At 39.3% G+C, this 22,301-nt stretch overlaps 1 protein-coding gene across 1 annotated transcript in view; it reads left to right on the forward strand.

Annotated features, from left to right (window-relative positions):
• The window catches only part of HHAT (hedgehog acyltransferase), a gene marked incomplete at its 3' end in the record, with an annotated part of 58,519 nt that overhangs the window by 21,430 nt on the left and 14,788 nt on the right, over positions 1–22,301 (forward strand). Inside the window, exons 4-6 of the mRNA XM_015814788.1 lie at positions 6,546–6,740; positions 8,051–8,254; positions 15,203–15,374. Coding sequence (XP_015670274.1) covers positions 6,546–6,740; positions 8,051–8,254; positions 15,203–15,374 — 571 coding nt within the window. The remainder of the gene's footprint in view (positions 1–6,545; positions 6,741–8,050; positions 8,255–15,202; positions 15,375–22,301) is intronic.

Here is a 22,301-nt window from a genome sequence, read left to right on the forward strand (position 1 = left end):
AATCAAAGACTGTGTAAAGATAAGAAATACATACAGATGTTAGAAAAGGAGTTGACACTATTTTTTCAGGTAAACAAAAAGGAAGAGACATCAACACAAAACTTGTGGGACACTACAAAAGCTTATATTCGGGGATTGACAATTGCATATAACTCTAAGAAAAACAAAGATAGAAGACTTCAACAAGGAAAACTACAAGCAGCACGGACCTCTTGATAGAAAGTCTATCAATGTGTGAGCATTAGAATCCAAAACAACCTGACAGCGCATAATCAATTAAAAAAAATATATCTTGCAACTGTCTTAGGTAGAGACGGAACAAGGTGATTTTCGGATCTATGTCACTAGATGGCGCAAATCGATAAGCAAGCGCCCGCGCTAGACAAGCGTCACTACAAATATAGAGCGTCCGTCATTGAGGCCAAAGGAGTTGAAACATTCGAATATTAGATTCCTAGAGGGGATTTGGAGGAGAGGAGGAGGAGAACAGCAGAGGAACTTCCGGCTCGCGCGGCCGAGAGGACTGCGGCTAGGAGGGCGGATCTCCTGGTCTTCCCAGCGTGGAAGCAGCGGCTGCAAGTGGGCTGAGAACAGGCGGAGGAGAGGCTGGAGGCAAGTAGGGCTATTTGGGTTTCCCCGGGGTGTAAAAGCAGAAAAGCAACGAGGTTGAACCATGTCAGCTGCTACACATTCCTTCCCTCCCCAGATTTTATTCCATTGGTGGTGCAAGCTTTAAAACTGTTGCCTTTAGTTTTCTGTTGTTTGGGAGATATAAAAAGTCTCCTTCGTGTTAGGGTTGACTCCTTGTGATTTTATGGGCATGTGTTGTTGTTGGGGGGGTTTTTTTGGCAACAATTTGAAACTGATCTGCCAGCGCTGTCTTCAGGGATTTTGTTTTTACTTCCCCTATCTAGCAAACAAACACGGGATTTCCAAGTGGTGCCCCATCCATGTAACTAACCTGGCACAACTGTGCTTATCCCAGGACTTCTTTTAAAATAGCTGTTGAGCACCATTTGGGATGTTCAGATGTATATTGAGCACCATTTGGGATGTTCAGATTGCTTACCACTCGGCTTTCAAAGTTACAGTGCTGCTGAAAAAGAAGACGTACAACTTTTCTTCAAAGTTGTGGCCATCACATTTATTTGGGGGATGGGCACTGGCTTAGATTCACAATTGTTGCGGTGGCCCACAGTCGTGGACTTTCCATTTGGAACCTTCACAGTTGGCTTCCAAGAAATCAAATCAGTTGGAAATTGACAGGAAGTTGTGAGTCAGAGTCATGTTACATTGCTCTGAACAGACCACCGTGATCCACTTAATGACCACAGCCAGAAAGGATGTTGTAAGTTGGCATGGTTGATGTCATACTTAATGAACACACCATTTAGGTCCCAATGGCTGTCGGTACGTGAGGACTGCCTGAATTGGGATGTCTCCAGTGTGGTTGTGGACTATATTTCTTGTCTTTTTCTTGTTTGGACTGGTGGACTTCCCTGGCCAAAAAAGGTCCTTTAAATCTTGATGAGGTTCTTAGGATCATTTCATCAATGAAGCCTCACCCGGCTCTCCAAAATTAAATCAAAAAGCGTGAGTGCACCCACATATCTATGAATATGTATAATCTGTCCCCAGCACATCTGGGTATTTATCTTGATGACCCTTTTTATGAATTTCTGATTGACGTAAGTCAACAAGTAAATTTCATGATTGAATATTTGGAACTTGGATCTCATGAGACTTGTATGTTAAAAATGAATGATAATTAATGTAAGAGGTTAAGTTAACATTTTGGGGTGTGTATTTTTTTTATTGCAATGTATGCTTTTTTTCTCATTTTTGCAAATGTTGTGCAGCCATTTCATAAACCATAATTAAACTAATCCTTTTATGTGAATCAAAAAAAGGCCAAAGAGAGCACTGTAGAGCAGGGCTTTTCAACCTTTTCACCCATTGTACCACTTTTAGGATATGGCAACATCCGAGCACCACCAGTTGCCTAGCAAGGTGTCAAAAACTTGATGACCCCAAAAAAAAAAAAAAAGGAAAAAAAGGAAAAAAGGGATAAAGTACAGGTAGTCCTCGACTTACAACAGTTCGCTTAGTGACTGTTCGAAGTTACAATGGCACTGAAAAAAGTGCCCGCCAAGCCACAGCCGAGCAAGACAACTGCCTGCCTGCCCGGCCGCACTCTTCCTCCTGTCCGAGATTTTCATTGTTGTGAGCATTTCTGTTGAGGATTGGCAGCGGTGGTGGGGTGGGGGGGTATTTGGTTTTTATTCCCCCCGTCTGCTGGGTGCTTGCAGCAGGTTTTGGTCACTTCACATGACCCTGGGACACTGTGACCGTCATAAATGTGAATCAGTTGCCAAGCATCTGAATGTAAAATCACAAGACCCTGGAGATGCTGCAACATTCCAGCTGATCGGCGCTTCTTCTGGGCTCAGCAGAAGCACCAGGATCAGTGCTGCTTTCCAGTTGATCGATGCTTCTTCAGGGCTCAAGCAGAAGCACCAGGATCAGTGCTGAGCTCCAGCTGGAGCCTGGTGCTGATCCTGGTGCTTCTGCTGAGCCCTGACAGCCCTGCAGCTCCAGCCATCTCTCACTCAGACTTGTGCGGTGCTGCCACTGGTTCAGCTCATTCCCCTCCCCCGCTACCACCTTTCTAGGATGGTCGCGTACCACCTGCCAGGTCCCAATGTACCACAGGTGGTACCCGTACCACTGGTTGAAAAGCCCTGCAGTACAGAACTGAGAATCACAAGCAGCATTAAAATGGAAAGCAAAGCAAGGCAGCAATCAAAATCTTACGGTTCCTCCAGAAAAAAATACAAAATTCTTCTTTCCCAGCAGGTGACAGATAAGGAAGAGAAAACTCTTGCTAAGCAAGAGAGTTGTTAAGTGAGTCTTATCCCATTTTATGTTTCTTGCCACAGTTGTCAAACTGATGAATCACTGCAGCTGTTAACTTAGTAACACATTAGTAAAGTGAATCTGGCTTTCTCATTGACTTCATTGAAGGTGGCAAAAGGTGAATTGCATCTACATGGAGGGGTACATGCAGTAGGGGTACCCCAAAGGCTCTGCCTTGGGCCCAGTACTCTTCAATATCTTCATACATGATTTAGGTCAGGGGTGTCAAACTGCCAGCCTGCGGGCCAGATGCATCATAGCAAAACCGCGCCCATCCCATTGCCAGCAATGGGAAAAAAGTCGTGATACGTCGCAACACGTCATGTGGTGTTGCAAGTTTGACACCCTTGATTTAGGTGAAGGGGACAATAGCAAGCTGGGGGGGGATAGCCAACATTTTAGAAGATAGGCTCAAGGTTCACAAGGATTTTATTTTTTTTATTAAAATTTTTATAAAATTTTACAATATAAATCCCCCCCTTCCCCTTCCCACCCTTCCACCCCCCTCCCTCCCCCCTCACTTCCCAGTGCCAATCACAGGGTTAACAATAACATAATCATACTCTAATTAACATTAATCAACTATTAAAATAACATATCTACAACCTCCTTTAACTCTCTTTTAAACAGTACAATTATTAAAAACAATAATAATAACACTTTAATAATTAAAAATAATACTAAATAAAATATTCTAACCTTTATACAACCATAATACTCTAAAATTTACTCAAAAACCAAATGATATTTTTTAGTCCCATATTTACGCTCAATATAATCTATCCATCTTCTCCAAACTAAAATATATCTTTCTTGCGATTGATCCTTCACATAAGCGGAAATCTTGGCCATTTCTACTAAATTCGAGACTTTAAGTGACCATTCTTCTATAGTAGGTAAACGTTCCGTTTTCCAATATTGAGCTACTAATAGTCTTGCAGCAGTTATAAAATTCAGCATCAGTTCCATTTCTTTTGCATCCAAGTCTTCCATAATACCCAACAAAAATATCTGCGGCTTAAACTTTATCTTTTTCTTAAAAATATTTTGAGTATTCCACCATATCTTAATCCAAAATGCTTTAACTTCCCTACATGTCCACCAAATATGAAAATAAGATGCATCTAAATTGCCACATCTCCAACACTTAGGTTGTAAATTGNAAAGCTCTGTGGAAGCCAACAGAGTCAGGGCTATATGGATTTCAGGGGTGTGCTGGTCCCTAGATCTCACAAGATTACAGTGCTTTTAAGCTAAGACTTAGAGTGTCAGTTCTTCTAGATCTTATCAGTTAGGCAAAAACATCAGGAGGAGAAGAATCCCACAGGCAACCAGAACCTGAGCCATGAAGAGTTTAATAAGTGAACACCAATTTGAATAGCACCTGGAAGCCCACCACTAGCCAGCATACCTTGCAGAATACTGGTATTACTGTATTTTCCGGTGTATAAGACGACTGGGCATATAAGACGACCCCCAACTTTTCCAGTTAAAATATAGAGTCTGAGCGAGAGAGAAGGGGGGGAGAGAAAACTTGATGAGTAATATGCCAAACCACATGTGTAAAGGAATAAAATAGAATACCCGTATATTCCGGCGTATAAGACGACTGGGCGTATAAGACGACCCCCGACTTTTGAGAAGATTTTCAGGGTTTAGAAAGTCGTCTTATACGCCAGAAAATACGGTACATGAGTGAAATGAGCAATCCCATAGCTACTACTATGTAGCTGCATTCTGGGTCATTTGAAGGTTCTGAGTACTCTCAAGGTGAGTCCCATATAGAGCACATTGCAATCATGTAGATCAGGGGTGTTAAACTCGCAACGTCACGTGACATGTCGTGACGTATCGTGACTTTTTTCCCATTGCCGTCAATGGAGTGGGCACGGTTTTGGCATGACGCATCTGGCCTGCGGTCCGGCAGTTTGACACCCCTGATGTAGATCCTTGTGGAATGGGGGAGGTCACTAATTCAGTGAGTCATGTCCTCTTAGAGTCTTCATTCTGTTCTGCTTGGTTTCTGTTCAGATCTGCTCTCATTGCCCCTTTCATAAGGAATGGACCAAACAGATCTGATGAAATTTACACCCACTTCCTCTTTTATATATCCAAGCATTAAGATATTTTCAATGTGCCAAAATTCTGTTTTGCTGCCTCCTAAATTAAACAGATGTTGAACCAAGGTTCCCGTTATTTAAGTTAATGTGGCATTTGACATAGACAACCAGGATGAATGCTGCTACACACTCTTTAGGCTGGTTAATTTGATTACTTGTTATTGTATTTTGTAAAGCAGAGTGCTGTGTAAGTATTGAATATACAGTATTTCTTATTTGCTTTTCTTTTGTGGGATATATTTGTATTTTTTGTTTGCTTGGTTCAAGGACCTTAATAAAAACCATTCATTCATTAATGCTTCAGCTTTAGTTAGCTGTCAGTCATTATTTGATCATATCTCTTAATTTGGGCTAGGCAAAGTCATAATGACAAACACTTGTCATGGTTCCGAGTAATGAAACACTTCAGACCCAGTTCACTTTCATCCACTATTCTACAGTTATAGCAGTAAAAATGATCATCAATATTCATATATTTCAATATGTCTTTATAATTTATCATAATTTTTATAGAGAAAGAAGGTGTTTTGGAGCAGGCCTGGGCAGCAAACATGCTGCATTTATTAGGTGCCACCTTTAAAAAGCCTTGCCTTTTCCTGGGCTCTCCTGGCTCTTCAGAGCAGGGGCCAGTATTCCATCAGTGCCTCCTTAATTTAAATGTGAAATTTCGTGGGATTGTGTAGCTATTATTGGACCCTAAAAAAAAAAAATACAGCTTTCTTAAAGAGATACCAACAATTATGGAAAATGTGTCCATGTCCAAACAAAATTAGTGTTTTGGCTCTGTATCTGATACACAGCACTTCCCCAGTTTTGTTGCAGAAGACCCAGGCTTCTGTGCAGAAGACCAGAGTTGGTCCTCATTTCAGATGTCATTAAACCATATGAAAGCTAGGGCACCATCACTGCATTAATCTGCAGTTGAAAAACTTGTTATGGTGCTCATACTTTCCCTGTGAAGGCCAGTAGACGGTAAGATTGAGATAGCAAGCCCATTCCCTGTCAGGCTGGTTTCTAACTCAGTCTGAGTTAGAAAACACTATTTAAATACTTAATTAAATAGTTAATTCCATTTACTTTTAAAAACCGGTATAGATTCTTTTTCTCTCTGGACAATTACATAAATTGTGTTGCACTTGGAGGGTGGGGTTGATGTCTCAGCATCATACAAACCAAATGTTACAGGAGGGAGCATATAATACACAGAATTTGTTTTTTCTCAGGGAGAAAAATATATTAAAATAATCCTCAGGGATAAAATGTTGAATTTAGGTTTAAGTGATCTTGGTTCACATTACTGTTTTATCCTAAATCACATTGGGCAAATCATCTCTTCTCAGCTAAAATTATTTCACAGAGATTTTCTCAACTGGAACATGTTGACCACTCCCTCTGACCCTCCCCCTCATATATGATTTTGAGCTCCTTTGAGAGAGTTGAATGTATTGGTGATAGATTAAACATTATTCATGCATGACATTTTATCATCTGTTCTCTCTGACATTTCAGTACAAACCTTGGTTTCTGTTAGTGTACGGAATTGCTGCCTGTTGGTTTCTACTGGGATCCAAAGGACTGACTATGATTTTTCTACATATCAGTATCTCGTATTTAGTAGCCCAGTTGAAAAATCCAGTGCTTACATGGTTGACGTCTTTGCTTCTGTTGTCAACTCTGCATCTATCTGCCATAGAAGAAGTGAAGGTAATTACAATTGTAATTTTTGTGTGTGTTAAAATAAGTTATTTTGTAAAAGTCTGGGATTTTGAGAAATTTAGAGGAATAATTCTTAGAGGATGTTATAGTATTCTTAGAATGTTTCTTCTTTAGAAATTTAGAAATAAGATATGAATGTGTATTAGTGAAGATACAAAGTTGTTATATTTATTTTACAAAAGGAAAACAACATTGATAAAACTTGATTTTTTTTAAAAAAAAGCAAGAATCAGATTGACTCCTTCATAGCTAAAATGTAAGCATAGAATAATTTAAATATTAAATGGCCAGTGGTTAAAGCTGGGATTTCTTATCTGAGGCTGATAGTAAAACATAGTGTGAAGGAGATGAAAATAACCTGGAAAAAAGTTGACATAGAGTAAGCCAGATGGATTTGAAGCGATTCTGAAGTAGCAGCAAAGTCATATGCCAGTTAATACATCTAATAATCTCAGTAATGTAAATTTCAAATTACTGCAGTACAGTTGGAAGCAACAGTTCTTCTAGATTTTTGTATATGCTTATCTTTTGTAATAGTGATTACTGTAAAACAGTGTTTCTTAAAGAGTCAGCTTTGCTTATTTGAGAATCTGCAGCAGCATGTATATGTATGCAGAGATATATACATATATGTATGAATGTATATATATAAATGTGTATGTATGTACTGACTGTATAAAAATAAATAAATATTACTTTACACTGTGGGCCTATGTTGCTAAGGAAAGGGAGTTTTGGATAATGTAGCACTTTCCTTTTGCTTCCTGGAAGATTCTTTTCCTAAATGCCTGGGGTGAATTCCATAATGAGGCTGGCTTAGAATAGATTTAATGAAATAATTGGGCACTGTGGTGGCGCAGTGGTTAGTGATTAGAATGCAGTATTGCAGGCTAATTCTGCTGACTACCAGCAGTTTGATCCTGGCTGGCTCAAGGTTGACTCAGCCTTCCATTCTTCTGAGGTCGGTAAAATGAGGACCCAAATTATTGGGGGCAATATGCTGACTCTGTAAACCACTTAGAGAGGGTTGTAAAGCACTATGAAATGAATATAAGTCTAAGTGCTATCGCTATAGTGCTATAGCTATGGAATAAATTTGTTTATTCCATAAACTTTGTCTAATGCTACCTTTCGCCAATAAAACCCGTAGGAAGTGTTTGGATAATATAAAGCTATTCTGGAGTCTTTCGTTTATAAATCTGTACAGATGCAGATCTCAGGTTTCGGACTATGGAATATTACTTTCAATAGCTATGTGACCTTTTACATAATATTCAAATTGGTTTCATTTTTTTCAGAGAGGCTGGTATGCCAGTGAAAATGAGTACTATCTACTAGTTTTCACCCTGATTGTGCGCTGTCTCTATTATACAAGCTTCAGTCTGGAATATTGTTGGGATAGGACTACCCAGCATTCATTTCTTTGGATGCTTTCATATACATTCTATTATCCTGTGTTTCACAATGGACCTGTTATCACCTTTGATGAATTTTATTCACAGGTAACAACATTTGGATTGTTTTGATGTTCTTGACAATATGTTTTTGTATTGCTTCTGATGCCACTTTTTAATATCTTACTTCATGTCAGTAACCAAAATGAATCTGCACGAAATGATTTCTGTGGTAGTAGGAACCCAGAGTTTACATTAAATAATGGCATGGGCATAGTGTTGATTGGATTATATGGATTTTAAATTAACATTATAACAAAACAGAATTAATTGTAAATAGATCAAATGTCTGCATTTATACAAGAGGGAAAAATACTAAAATACAGAATTGGGATGAGAAATATTGGTTGACAATAGTTCAAATGGAATGAATGTTAGGAATGCAATTGATTAAATGTCAAGCATCAGAAAAAAAAACTCTATGATTTTACTCTTCAGAAATAGACCCATAATTTTTAGATGATAATGATGATGATGATTGGAATATGGTACTGTTACATTAGCCAGGAGACCGCAATGCTATTGTAGAGTAGTAGATTGGCTGCCAATTTACCAGCTCTGTTGTGAGAGACACTCACGCGCTTCCCAAGGTACACCACAGGAGGGCGAGCTGGTTTCACACCAGAAAAAAAGATGAGCAGCTCTTACTTCAGCCTCATCCAAGCTCCCCTCCCTTCCCTGGAGCTGCATCACAAATGGGTGTTGCAACCAGGAAGGTTCAGAGCTGACTGCCTATATGGAGCACCAATTCATCTCCCCATGGAGGTGGTATCTATTTATCTACTCGCATAGAACATGCTTTTGAACTGCTAGGTCAGTGATGGTGAACCTTTTAGAGACCGAGTGCCCAAAACCCGGCCCTGCCCCCACTCCGCCCCCGCTCTGCCTTCTGCCCCCCACCTCCCGCCCCGCCCGCAAGACCATCTACCTCCACAGCCCGCCGCAGATCGCCCAGGCGGCCCAGCAGTGCCAGGGCAGCCACGCCCTCTGCCTGCGCCCTGCAGCATCAACCGTGCAATGGGGCGCGAGGGCGGAATGTTGGGCCCACTGCCCGGCTGCCATTTCTTGGCTGCACTGCTCCGCATGGATCGCGGTCGGAGGAGCCTCTCCTCTGGGGGGGACTGCTGGTGAGGGGGCTGCGGGGGGATGCAGGGCTGGGGCGACGGTGCACGTGCCCACAGAGAGGGCTCTGAGTGCTGCCTCTGGCACGTGTGCCATAGGTTCACCACCACTGTGCTAGGTGGACCGAAGCTGAGGCGTGATGGAAACTCACTCTGCCATGCAATGCTTGGACTTGAACCGCTGGTGCAGAGACGATTTCCAGCATCATTAAGCCATTGAACCACCACACCTCTTATAATTTTCATATCATGAAAAGTAAAGTAAAGTAATAATTTGAATTTTTCTGTGTAAGCCCTGTGCCATTTTGGAATACTAAATTGAAAAGATTACTTTTTAAAATTATGCAGACCAATTCAAACAGGTTCAGAAGATGTATTGAAAAATTGGGTATAGCGGCCTAGAAAAGTCTTTTTGAAATACATTGATGAGAAAAACTTGGTCTGTGCTGTCCCAGGAGCAGGGCTAAATCTATTGTGTATAAGTTCCAGAAATTTTAACTTCAATTGAGTATTTAGCTGAATCTTGAGAAGTGTAGCTTCATGGTGGGAGCCAATTATAAAGTGTATGAGATGGCTATCATGGAAGTAGAATATCTGTTGGGAATACGCTAACTCTAGATTTCCTGTGTTGAATAGCTAGATTATTATTCCAGGCCATTTCCTTTTGATTCTGATTCTATGAACATGTAAACTGAGGCTAGGGTGATGCTTAGAATTGGATATTGAGTTTTTGCTATTAGATTTAGCTCAGTTTTCTCAAAAATAATTTCAACCATGTGGGACATGAAAGCTGTCTGTATAGAGCTGAATGCATGTCAGGGGTGGGGGCCTGGAGAGAAAATCAGAGTTTTAGGCATTCAAAGAGAGACTTTTTAATAGCTCTGGTACAAGCCCCTTTGGGAATTCATGCTAGAAAATTCCTTTTGAATTTATACTAGATGATTATTCTCATTAGCTATTTTAATTGTATTTTTCTTACTTGAAAAATTCATGTTGATAAGATTTTAAATGGATAAGGTTTTAAATATTGGCCTGTTTCCATAATTTATTTTAAATAGAAATGGTCTCTCTGAAGGGAGCTGGGAAAAATAGAGCACAGTTTGCTGTTCTTGTTGATAAAATAGATCTAGATCAGTGGTTCTCAACCTTTTTAATGCCGCGACCCCCAACCGGTCGTAAGTCGAGGACTAAACCGGTCGTAAGTCGAGGACTAAACCGGTCGTAAGTCGAGGACTAAACCGGTCATAAGTCAAGGACTACCCAACCAATCGTAAGTCGAGGACTTTCCCTGCCCGGGAGCGCCGCGCATGCGTGGTTCCGCCCCCTGCGCCGGCCGAGGCATAGCTGGCAAGCGGCAGAGACGGAGCAGGCCGACCACCAGCTGGCCCAGCTCAAGGGAGGTAAGGCACCCGCCGGAAAAGGGGAAAAAAATGGCGGACAGCCTTGCTTGGCGACCCCCGTGAAATGGTCGATCGACCCCAAATGGGGTCACGACCCGTAGGTTGAGAACCGCTGATCTAGATGTTTATATAAAATTTGGAAAAAGTATATTAGCACATATGAAGTTCATTGATCATAGGGAGTTGTTTTGTGTGTTGTAATGTGTCTCTCTTAGTTTTCTTACAACCTCCCTGCCTTTGGAGAACCTTATTTCTTAGATTCTTAACTTCTCACCAGCCATCACTCTTTTTTAGGTCTGGGTATTGGGGCTGGGTTCATCAGGCTGTTAGTGGTTCTGATCAATCCCTGTATGTTCCCTGGAGTCGGAATGGGACAACTTGCTGCAGCCCACTTACCACCACCAACTTGCTACTGCCAAGTCACCGCAGGACAACTTCACACAGCAACTTGCTACGGGGATAAGTTGCTGTGGTTGGCTGGAGGGAGACCTGTGCAGGTGAGGAAGCAGGTGGGCAGAGTGCACAGAGCAGTCGGGTGGGTGGTGGGGAGCAGTGACGGCTGGGGGCTTCCTATTTTCATACACCCAGCAACCACCACTGCAGCAGGCTTGGAGCCCTGTGTGGCAGTAGCAGCGGCTCCGAGCCTGGTGTGCTGCTGTGCTGTCCTCACTGCACCGGGCTCACGGCTGCCGCTGCTACCACCACTGCACCAGGCTTGCAGCTGTCATCTATGTTGCCATTGCACCGAGCTCAGAACCATTGCCGATGCCATCGCCTCCCTGCCTCCCATCCTTACTGCCACCACTGCCATCCCCGGCCTCTTTTGCTTGGAGCCTGGTGCGGCGACAGTGAGGGGTGTGAAAATGGGGAGCCCCCAGGCACTGCTGTTCATCTACTTGCCTGCCCACCTGGATCTCCCTCCAGCTGCCCATGGTGAGTTGTCCCAGCGATGAGTTGACCATGTAGAGTTGTCCTGTGGTGACTTGGTGGCAGTAAGTTGACAGAGTTTTGGAACTATGTTGCTTCCTACTTTGCAATGAAATTAAACGTCTCAGCTGGTATCTAAAGTTCAGTATTTTAATGTTGGCTATGTAACAGGAAACAGGTGTGTCTACATGCCTTAAGAAGTCTGATTGGCATGCATCATAACTGAATTGACAACACTGTAGGAATTTGTTTTCTCTTTCTCAGGACTTTGAAAATAGTTTCTTTAAAGTAGTTGAAGATAGTAAGATGTCATTAAAGATGAATCAGTATGGTGAAAGCATCCGGCAAGCTTGCTGAAAGAAGTACCGTAATAAGAGTCATTAAGTAATTTTCTATTCTTTATGGAGAATGAGCCAATCATGTGTGTAGTGATTACATCCTAGCAATGAACAGAGGAAAAATAGAGGGGGAAAAAATCAAGTAAAGAAATTGGAAGTTGGCTGAATGAGGAGTTTCCTCATTCCTTTTTCTGCAACAACTGAGGAAATAGCTTCTTAAAAGGTCTCCAGAATTCTATTTTATATTTATATTTATAATAGAACAAAAACGTACAATAATCTTGTGGAAGGAGGAGATCAGTAATCCTGTTGAGCAAGATATCAGATATATAATCCTATTAAACGATTTCATAGATGTTGTAAGAAATATAAAATTGATATATCTAAGTCATATACCCTCCACCTTCATCCCAGTTCTGCCTAAATCAGAGGTCACCAACCTTTCTTGGTTGGTGGACCGGAGGAAAAGGGAGCGGGAAGCATTTTACACAAGTGTGTGCGTGCATGCGCATGGGGCCATGAGCTTGTGTGCGCCACAGATGGGGTGGGGTTAGCACCCACGTGATACTCACTAACCCTGCCCTGTTCTTGCATGGTGCAGTGCCTCATTTCTGCGCCCTGCACCGCGGTGGTGACCATTTTTGCACCTTGCAGCATGGTGGCACCCATCTTTGTCGCGCGGCTGCATCCATTTTTGCGCCTTGCAGCGTGGCTGCAGCCCTGTTTTTGTGCCCTGCGGCATGGTATCCCATTTTCATGTCCCAAGGTACGGCGGCGGCCCATTTTTGCACGGCGCGGCACCCCGTGGCCACAGCGCTAGCGCAAGTGAGCGAGTGTGTGCCCACATGTGCATGCACTGGCCAGCCCATCCTGGGCCCACAGGTTGGGGACCCCTGGCCTAAATGATCAGAATCATTATATTTCTTCCCTGATACATCTGAGAACAAAAAGCTTGTTTCAGACACAATTATCTCAACAGGTGATAAAAGCTTGAATGTTGATATATTCAAATATAATATACTTCCCTTTGGAATGAGTTCTACCAGGTATTACAGGTTGAATGAAATGTTACAGAATGATCAAACTTGCTCTGGGAAATTCAGCTTGCTTTTCATAGGCTGAATTTAGAGAAAGTCATACATGTGAAAGACAATGACCATAATTCACTGGTGGTATAAAGTGAGATGTTTTTTTTTAAAAAAAAAATGTCAAAAGTTTTTTTTTTGAGGGGTTAGGAGCTTATCCATATAATCCAACAGCTGAATGCTGTATATCATTATCAAAATGCCTGAGGCAAGGGAATTCTTATGCTAAAAATGGTAGATAAATTCATTCTTTTTATGTAATAATAAAATCATGCTGCAACCCATGATGCCATGCGACTGAGAATTTAAAGTACCCACAGAAATGTTATTTTTTTAAAAAAAAAAACTTATAATGGTAGGTGATTAACATTATTAACTTGAACTGGCAAGTCTTTTTTAAAATCTGGTGTTTAAGATCAGAAAAGAAATCCTTGCATAAGGCTGCACTCCTATTTATAGATACTCAACTGAAACTAATTCTGCTTACATATGTTTTTCACAAGAGGGCATTAGAAATATATTTTCTTTAAGGAAAGTAATTATGTAATAAACTGCTTCCAATAATGGTTCGACCCATTGTTGGAATTGCCCCCAATTTATTTAATGCAGAAACATTATCACTGGATATGGCTTTGGGGAGATGGTACACATGTTACCTGCCTCCAAGTGGTGCTTGTGGAATACTTTTAAAAGTTGGTAATCTTAGGAGATTACCAATTCTTATGTCAGTGTTCTACATGAAATGTTTGGTGAGAATGCTAACGTCCAGTAAGATTTAGTGTTCTTATAATATTTCCATTATACTGGCACACACATGGTATGTAGATGGATTAGTGCTCCAGCTAATGACCATTTGCATCATTTGTGATTACTAATGCTCTCTGGATCAAAGATCAGGACTCAGTGAATTACATTATTTGCAGTATGATGACAACATTAATGTGTGGCTAGCAAAAGCCTTGAAGATCTGGCTGTGTCTACTAGTTCTAGACAACCCCCAGGGATAGTAGGTGGCTTAAGGGTGTTCCTTCTGCTTTAACTTTCTAAATTTGCGTTTATTTTTATTATTGCTTTTATTTATCTTTAAATCTGTTTCTAATGTTGACTTTTAAATAGTTTTATGACTTTTATTTGTAAACTTTCCAGAGACACTCAGAGTGAGATGGTTGGTGTATGAATGTGATAGATAAATAAGATATCATAGATATGATGTTTACATGACAATCATGACTAGCCTTTCTTCAACAGCATGATCATAGACTATGCTCACAGAGAATTCTGGGAGTTGGCTGAGGAATTGTGGGAGTTGAAGTCCACAAGTCTTAAAGTTGCCAAGGTTGGGGACCCCTAGTCTATCACATCTGGAGGACAGAAGGCTGCTCTATAGAGTGTTGTTTTGGTAGTGTGGAATCAAACACAGGACCCAGAAAGCAGCAATCAAGCTCCCTGCAGTATCTAGTTTTTTAACAATGCGCACTGGAGAAGCTCTCTTCCAAAAGAAAAGTGGGAGACACACCCCTATATACAAATATATGCATGTGTATTATATATTTCAGAAAGGGGAAAGTGATGCATGCATGCATATGTATTTGTAGTACATCTCAGGTTACTTCCTGTCCTTCTGTTAATCTACAGAGAGGCAATGATTGTTTTCTATAGATAACAGAAGGGGAGGAGGTAAATTGAGATGTATTACAAATACATATGTCAGAAGAAACATTTGTATCTTGAGATTCAGCGATTGCTATGGGGATGTTCTGATAAAACCACAGCTGCTATGAGTTGCAAGGACATATTCCGTATGCCTCAATTTGTCTGTCAAACAGTCCTATTCATCTGAAAACTGATTTTCCCTAGAGCAGTATTTTTGTATGTTTTGTCATTTTTAAAAATTTCTTTAATACCTCCCATATCACAAGTAAATGCATATGTTCTTCAGATTACAAAACTCCAAGACTATCAACAAGCACAATATATTTTATATTGTTTACATGTTTTAATTTTCAAACACAAAGACTAAATAAAGATTCTGATTGGAATTAAAAAGGAAAGAAAAAATTGCTTGATACAATAGTCAATTAAAATCCAGTTCTATAGTATTAATGTTTAATTTATTCTAATACAGATGAGCAAACAACAATCCTGCAATTGGAAGTCCAATCTATCTATTTTCATCTGGGGAGCCATTCGTATTTTGATTTGGTGGTGGTTGGCAGAATTGATGATTCATTTTATGTATATGCATGCTATCTACAGTAGCATTTCACACCTGGAAGCAGTAACTTACTGGACGTTAGGTGAGTGTATGTCTTTGTGTATAGAACTGATTGTTATGTATTTATTAGGTGGCTAATCCTAACTCAGTGTAGGATCTTTGCCCCCAGTGGGCTCACCAATAACATAAGCAATAGAATGGGTTTCAGCAACAGTTGCATGGGTTTATTAATTCAGAATTCCAAAATAATTATCTTTTTTGAACATTGCTTGGTTTCAGCACAAACGAATTAGAGATATCCACAGATGATTAACATTGCCTTCTCACTAAGGGAAGCAGTAATGTATCTATGTCTTCATTGGGCTACTAGGAATGAGTTCTATTTGGTTCCCATGCTAGGGAAGCTGCATGCTTAGGTTAGAAAAAGATAAAGTAAGCAGAGAAATAACAAAGGGAACATAAGTATTTAATCACCCTCACCAATTTCCATCCATTTATACTCTCGCTCTACCAAATAGAATGCTTGTTAAATGTAATTTGCCACTCAAATAATGGCTCACACGACTACTCAAGTTCTTGTATCATATACTGTACAGTGGTACTCAATTGCTTTGAAACTCATTGAATTTCATAGTCAACACATTTTGACATGAAAATGTTGTCCCGGTACTCATTGTTTGTTTGGTACTTGATACATAAGCGATAACTTGTCATTGCTGGCTGTTTTGTGACTCATACATTATTCCTTATGGGAAAAAATTGTTTGGTATTCATCATTTTTGGTACTCATTGTGCCTCCCACAACCAATTAACAATGAGTACCGAAATATATGCTGATGTAGTCAAGTCCATCCATCTTGCTGATGATCATCCTCTTCTACTATTCTATTTTCCCCAGTAGTGGAGTCTTATCTAGGCAGCTGGGCTTTTATAAGTATAGATATGTTATGGCATCTAAATATCTTTTTCAAAACCTTCGTTGCTACCCTACCAAATGCTAATATTTGGTGAATTTCTCGATTACTGGTCATTTTATTGTCAATCCCAAATGGCAGAAGTTACCCACCACTTCAATATTGTCAATTTTAAGGCTGTTTATTGTATCTGCTGTCATTAATTTGGTCTTCTTTATATTTACTCTTAGTCTCATTTTTCCAATGTGCTCCTTGATTTATATTACTTAGAGCTTCCAGATAATTTGCACTTTCAACTGTTAAAGTAGCCTCATCTGCATAATGCAGGTTATTGATGATTCTTCTTCCAAATCTAAAATCACACTCATCTTCTTCCAATCCAGCTTCACTTGATACATTCAGCATATGGGTTGAATAAATAAGGGAAGAGTATGTGGCTTTGTTGCATTCCTTTGCTAATCTGGAATCTTCTTTGTCCTGTTCCATCCAGACTGTGGCTTCTGGCCTGTGTATACTTTCTCATGGGGTCAGTGAAATGTTCTAGAATTGCCATTTTCCTGAGGATATTCCACAGCTTGATATGTTTGGCACAACCACAGATTTTTCCATAATAAATGAAGCCCATATTGACTTTTTTCTGATATTTTTTAACTATTTCAATTTTCTAGCATCCATCAGCATTAAACATAATTACTTTGCAAGCATGTGAAATTAAAGATATTGTAGCACAGTGCAATGTATATAGGTATCAGTTGGATGTTGGAAGTTTGTGTTAGTGTTGAAGAAATCATTGAATGGGTAGAAGTCATTTTCTTCCTTTGTTTTGAATTCCTAGGTCATGCAATCCAATTACATTTTTCTCCTTAATAACTTTGGTATTCTAGTCTCCAGCCATAAGTAGCACATCTTCTTGCATGTTCTGGTAATTTCAGATTGAATCTGACCGTAAAAATTATCAGTCTCCTCTTTTTCTGCATCAGTGCTTGCTGCATAAGCTTGGATAATCATATTAAGGTGTTGTCCACAAAGTTTAATTGATAATATTTGTTCCCAAATACTGCCCTTGTTTTATCCTTCCTGAAAACTATGAAAACAATACCATTATTTCATGGTATATTTTCATGCCTTGAGTAGTAAACAGTAAGATAATGTGGTTAAAAAGGTCCAGGTCTTGTCCATTTCACATTGGTAGTGTGTCAGTGTGTAGTCAGCCTATTTCATCTTTTACATTGTTGAGCTTTCCTGCATTCACTCTTAAGTTTAGCTTCAGATTTTCTTTTCCTACATGACAACTAGACATCCCAAAGGCTTTAATTTAGCCGTGACATAAATATATTAGTACTCTGAAAGATGATTAGCTCTTCCTTAGTAGCATGTTGAATGCCATTCAATCTGGGAGGCCCTTCATCCAGTACTATATCATTAATCATTCTATATTTCATGTCCTTGTGGCTTTCTTGTAAAATACAGAAATAGTTTACATTGCTTTCTCCAGAATGGTATGAAACGATGCCTTTTCCGTTGTGATCATCTCCCCCCAGTATCTTCCTGTATCACTGCTGCCTAGTATACATGCCTACTTGTTTTAGTTATGTAGCTGACATGACTTGGGAGTACAAATGTGACCAAAGTACTGATACTCTCAATTTTTCCCCCAAAGGAATCTCGATTTGTTGCGAAATAACAACAGTTGAAAGTGACACAAGTAAATGGCATCCAACATATTTTAACTCCATAATTAAAAGAAGCAGACACTTTGTTTTGATGTATAACTTAACATATTCTTGTAAATAATAAAAAAAATGAAAATTGCATGGAAATAATTATGGCACCCCTAACCTACTATTTCATAGCATATTTTTTTGAAGCAGTAACTACAATCAAACACTTTTTGCAGCTCTGAATAAGACTTCTACTCTTGTGAAATGGTAATTTGTCACATCTTTCTTGAACAAATGGCTCCAGTTGCCTTAGATTTGATGTGTTCCTTCTTCTAACTGTGAGTTTTAGCTCCTTCCATAGATGTTCTATAGGACTCAGATTAGGATTCATACCAGGCTACTTCAGAAGAGTCCATTGTTTACTTTTCAACCATTCTTGGATTTTCCAAAATGCATTTTTAGGTCAAATATACTGCTGGAGGACCTGTGAGATGCAACTGAGGCACTGGGCATTATGTTTTGCTCTAGAATGCCTTAAAATTTTTCTGATTTTGTTGTGTCTTGCACAAATTTAAGGCCTGCAATATAAAAGGCAACCAAGCAACCATAGCATTATGGAACCTCCTCCATGTTTCATAGTAGGGATGGTGTCCTTTTCTTTAAAAGCTTAATTTTTCCTTCTGTGAACATAGGGCTTACGAAAGCACTCTAATTTTGTTTCCTATGTCCAACAGATATTCTCCCAGAACTGTACTTGTCAACATGCCTTTTAGAAAACTCCAATCTTTTTTGTGTCTATCTTTCAAAAGTGGGGTCTTCCTGGGTCTTTTATCAGGAAAGTCACTTTTAGTCAGACAGTGAAGGATGCTGTGACTTAACATTGTTGTATCTTGATTTTGGAGGTCAGCCAGGATCTTTTTTGAAATTTCCTTGGTTCATTCTCTACCTTTCAAACTATCCTTCTGTTTAATCTGGGGTCAATTTTTCTCTAGCAGCTTTGTCCTGGGAGATGGGCTACAGTCCCATGGACCTCAAATTATGGTCACAGGAACATTAAGCTCCTTAGAGATGTTTTACCATGCTTGGCTATCACCATCCTCTTTTCCTCCATTGACAATTCTCTGCTTTTCTTTCTGTGATCCATGTTCATTGTGCTGCACAAAATGCTCTAGAGAGTACTTTTCTCCATCCAGATAGGTTGAGTGACTGATTATGAGATACCAATTATGAGATACCTATGATACCAATTAAACATTCTGCTTGAGAGATCACTAAAGACCAGTTACATCTTTACTTTTAGGGCAGACATGTCAAACTCGCGATGTCATGTGACATTGTGCGACATATCAGAGCTTTTTCTCCATTGCCAGCAATGGGGTGGGTGCGGTTTCCTCGTGACGCGTCCAGTCCGTGGGCCGGCAGTTTGACACTCCTGCTCTAGGGGAACCAATAATTAAATCCATGCTATTTTCATTTGCTGCTATTTTTTGTAGACGTAAAAAGTAGTCTTGTTTGTTATGTTCATTTCATTAAATTAATTCATTCATCATCACTTTGTGAAAAATGAATCTTTAATAAAAACGAATGCTAGTAATTGATGCTTATAGATTTTGAAATGTGGGCATTTGTTGAGCAGCTGTTATGAAGTAGGCTGTACCTTCCAGTGTACTTGAGAAATTTTGGAATGCTTTTCTAATGCTTATTAGGAATTTGGGAGCCAGTTTGGTGTATTGGTTAAGGTATCAGCCTAGAATCTGGGAGATTGTGAGTTCTAGTCCTGCCTTAGACACAAAACCAGATGGGTAACTTTGGCCAGTCATTTTCTCTCAGCCCTAGAAAGGAGGCAATGGCAAACCTCTTCTGAAAAACCTTGCCAGGAAAACTTCAGTGACTTTTCTAGGCAGTCTCCACAACAGAACCGAAGAAAAAAAATTAAGAGTTCAGGATCCTGTTTAGGCAATAAAATTACAGTTTATTATTATTATTATTATTATTATTATTATTATTATTATTATTATTATTATTATTATTATTATTATTATTATTATTATTATTATTATTAATTGAATTTATATACCGCCCTATCTCCCTTACGGGACTCAGGGCGGTGAACAGGCGATAATAAAAACCACGATAAATATACACAAGTTTCTGTTCTAAAATCAAATTAAATAACAGGCCTGTTCTAAAAGTACCCCATACAAAACCCCCACTAAAACATAATCAAACTACACCAGGCCGGCCGCACGGAATAGATGGGCCTTAAAATGCATAAATGATGGGATATGTTACCTTATTAATCTGAAGTAAAAATCAGGGTATTCTTGATAATTTCTTATCCTAAAGAGTAAATTGATGTCTGGGAAAAAGTGGTATAAAGAATTCTGATCCAGCCCTCCCTATATGAATAAAGGCTGTTTTCAATAGCAGCTTCCAGACTGTGGGATATTTTATTTTCTACAATCCATCAGGATCTTTCTATTAGAGCTTTTCTTGGTTTTTTTTGCCAACTGATTTAAGGTTTCCTGTTTGTCTTGCCAAGCAGATGGTTTTTATATGACACATGCTCCTTTTATGTTTTAGCTGCTTCCGATTTGGGACCTGTTACTTTATTTCTTTCATGAGATTCCTTTGTGCTTAATTATTGCAAGCCACTGTGAGTGGTGCAGATATCTTGCCAAAAATAATGTCACATTTTCCAGTTTTAATATACAGTTTTTTACAGTTTCTAAAAGAGATTATATATAAATAATTCTGCTTTCCTCCCCTAAATACTGGACATTCAAATAATTATGGAACTAATCCCGGTGTGTCCCTGGGAGCTAATATAATTAGACAGCAATGTTGTAATTTTGCTTTATCTTTTAATTTATTTTCATAGTACTTATAATAAAGGGTGGAAAAATAGGTATTGCTTATCGTCCATAAAAAATAGAGCAAAATCCTGATATTTAGTAAAAGAAAACACACCTACTTGGAATTGTAAAATGAATTGTACTTTTATTGAATCCCCGTAGTAACTTCTTTATTAGATTTTTAGTTATCATTTACAAGGGGCTTTCTATGAAATATTTGGATTTTGTTTCTGTCTCCCTTTTATCCTTACAATAGTATATTTATCCTGCTTTTTTTTCTGTGAATAGATCAGAAAGTAAATTTGCCTACACTAAGATTTGTCTGTAGAGTTTCTCAGTCATCCAGGTCATGGGTGTCTCAAATGTGTTTTTTGCAAAAAGCAACTGAACTGAAGAAGCTTCTTTGATGAGAAGCAAAATGGCTTCAAGGAAAAACAAAGCCCAGTTGCCTTTTGAAAAAGCACCTTTGGGACTACACTAGGATTCTCCCAAGTGAGAAATGATGCTCAGGACAGGTTACAGCCTTGGCATTCAAGAACAATCTTAACAAATTTATTTGTTTATTACTAAACAAATTTATAAAACCAAATTAAGTCAACACAGAGTCATCAAAAAAAGGATCTCCTCCACTTCTCTCTCTTTCCTTCCCTGTTTCCAATTTGGGTCTAAGAAAATCTAGCTGATTTCCCAATTTTTGCCACAGGTTTTTACATTGTACAGTACATGTGCAGATATGGCAAAAGAAAGTGGAACACGGGATTTCTTTAAAACATCATTATCACCACCACTAAACTATGAAGTTACTTAGCCCCACTTAATACAAGTGCATCTATATACTTATATTCAGTGGTGGGATTCAAATATGTGAACAACCAGATGCTGCTTCCAGAAGTCCATTCTGGGCCTGGGCAACAAAAAAGTATCTACCAGTTCTGCCAAAGTGGTGCAAACTGACTGAATTAATTAGACATAATAGGAATAATGGAATAAATCAAAAGATGAGTGGGAGCCTCAGAGATTTTCCTTCAAGAGTTTCCTCAGTGATGAATAAGAGCTCGTGCAAAATACATTGCCAAGATACTATCTCAGCTATTCAGGATAGACCAGACTAGGAAATCAAAATCATTCATACTGATACATTTATTATTAAGCTATGGTAACAGAATCTTGCTATTCTGAATGGGCTTTCCCCTTCCCTCCCTCCCTCCCTCCCTTTATTATGGTTAGGACTAGGGAGGGCTTTATTGTAAGCTGTAGCAGGTCACAATTCTGCCCTAGACTCAGATTTTTTTTGTCTGACTATTATCTTCTTTGCAGCTCTTTTTCCTGTTCCTCAGCATGATTCCTTCTGCCCAATACACAGTAAAGGAATATTTCAGCCTTTAATGGTTTTGAAAGAGAATCTTCTGGAATACAGAACTGTTCAAGTTTGTACTAACGCTCTAATTTCAGTGTTGTACTTGCAGCATTGTAGTTGCATCCAGGGGGGATCCAAATTCAACCTTACTTTGGCCCATATAAAGTCACTGATGGACTTTCTACCAGCTATTATCTCTCAGCAAAATCTTCTTCATAAAAG

Source organism: Protobothrops mucrosquamatus, unplaced genomic scaffold (assembly GCF_001527695.2).
Source record: "Protobothrops mucrosquamatus isolate PMUCROS unplaced genomic scaffold, P.Mucros_1.0 scaffold285, whole genome shotgun sequence".
Taxonomy (NCBI): Eukaryota; Metazoa; Chordata; class Lepidosauria; order Squamata; family Viperidae; genus Protobothrops; species Protobothrops mucrosquamatus.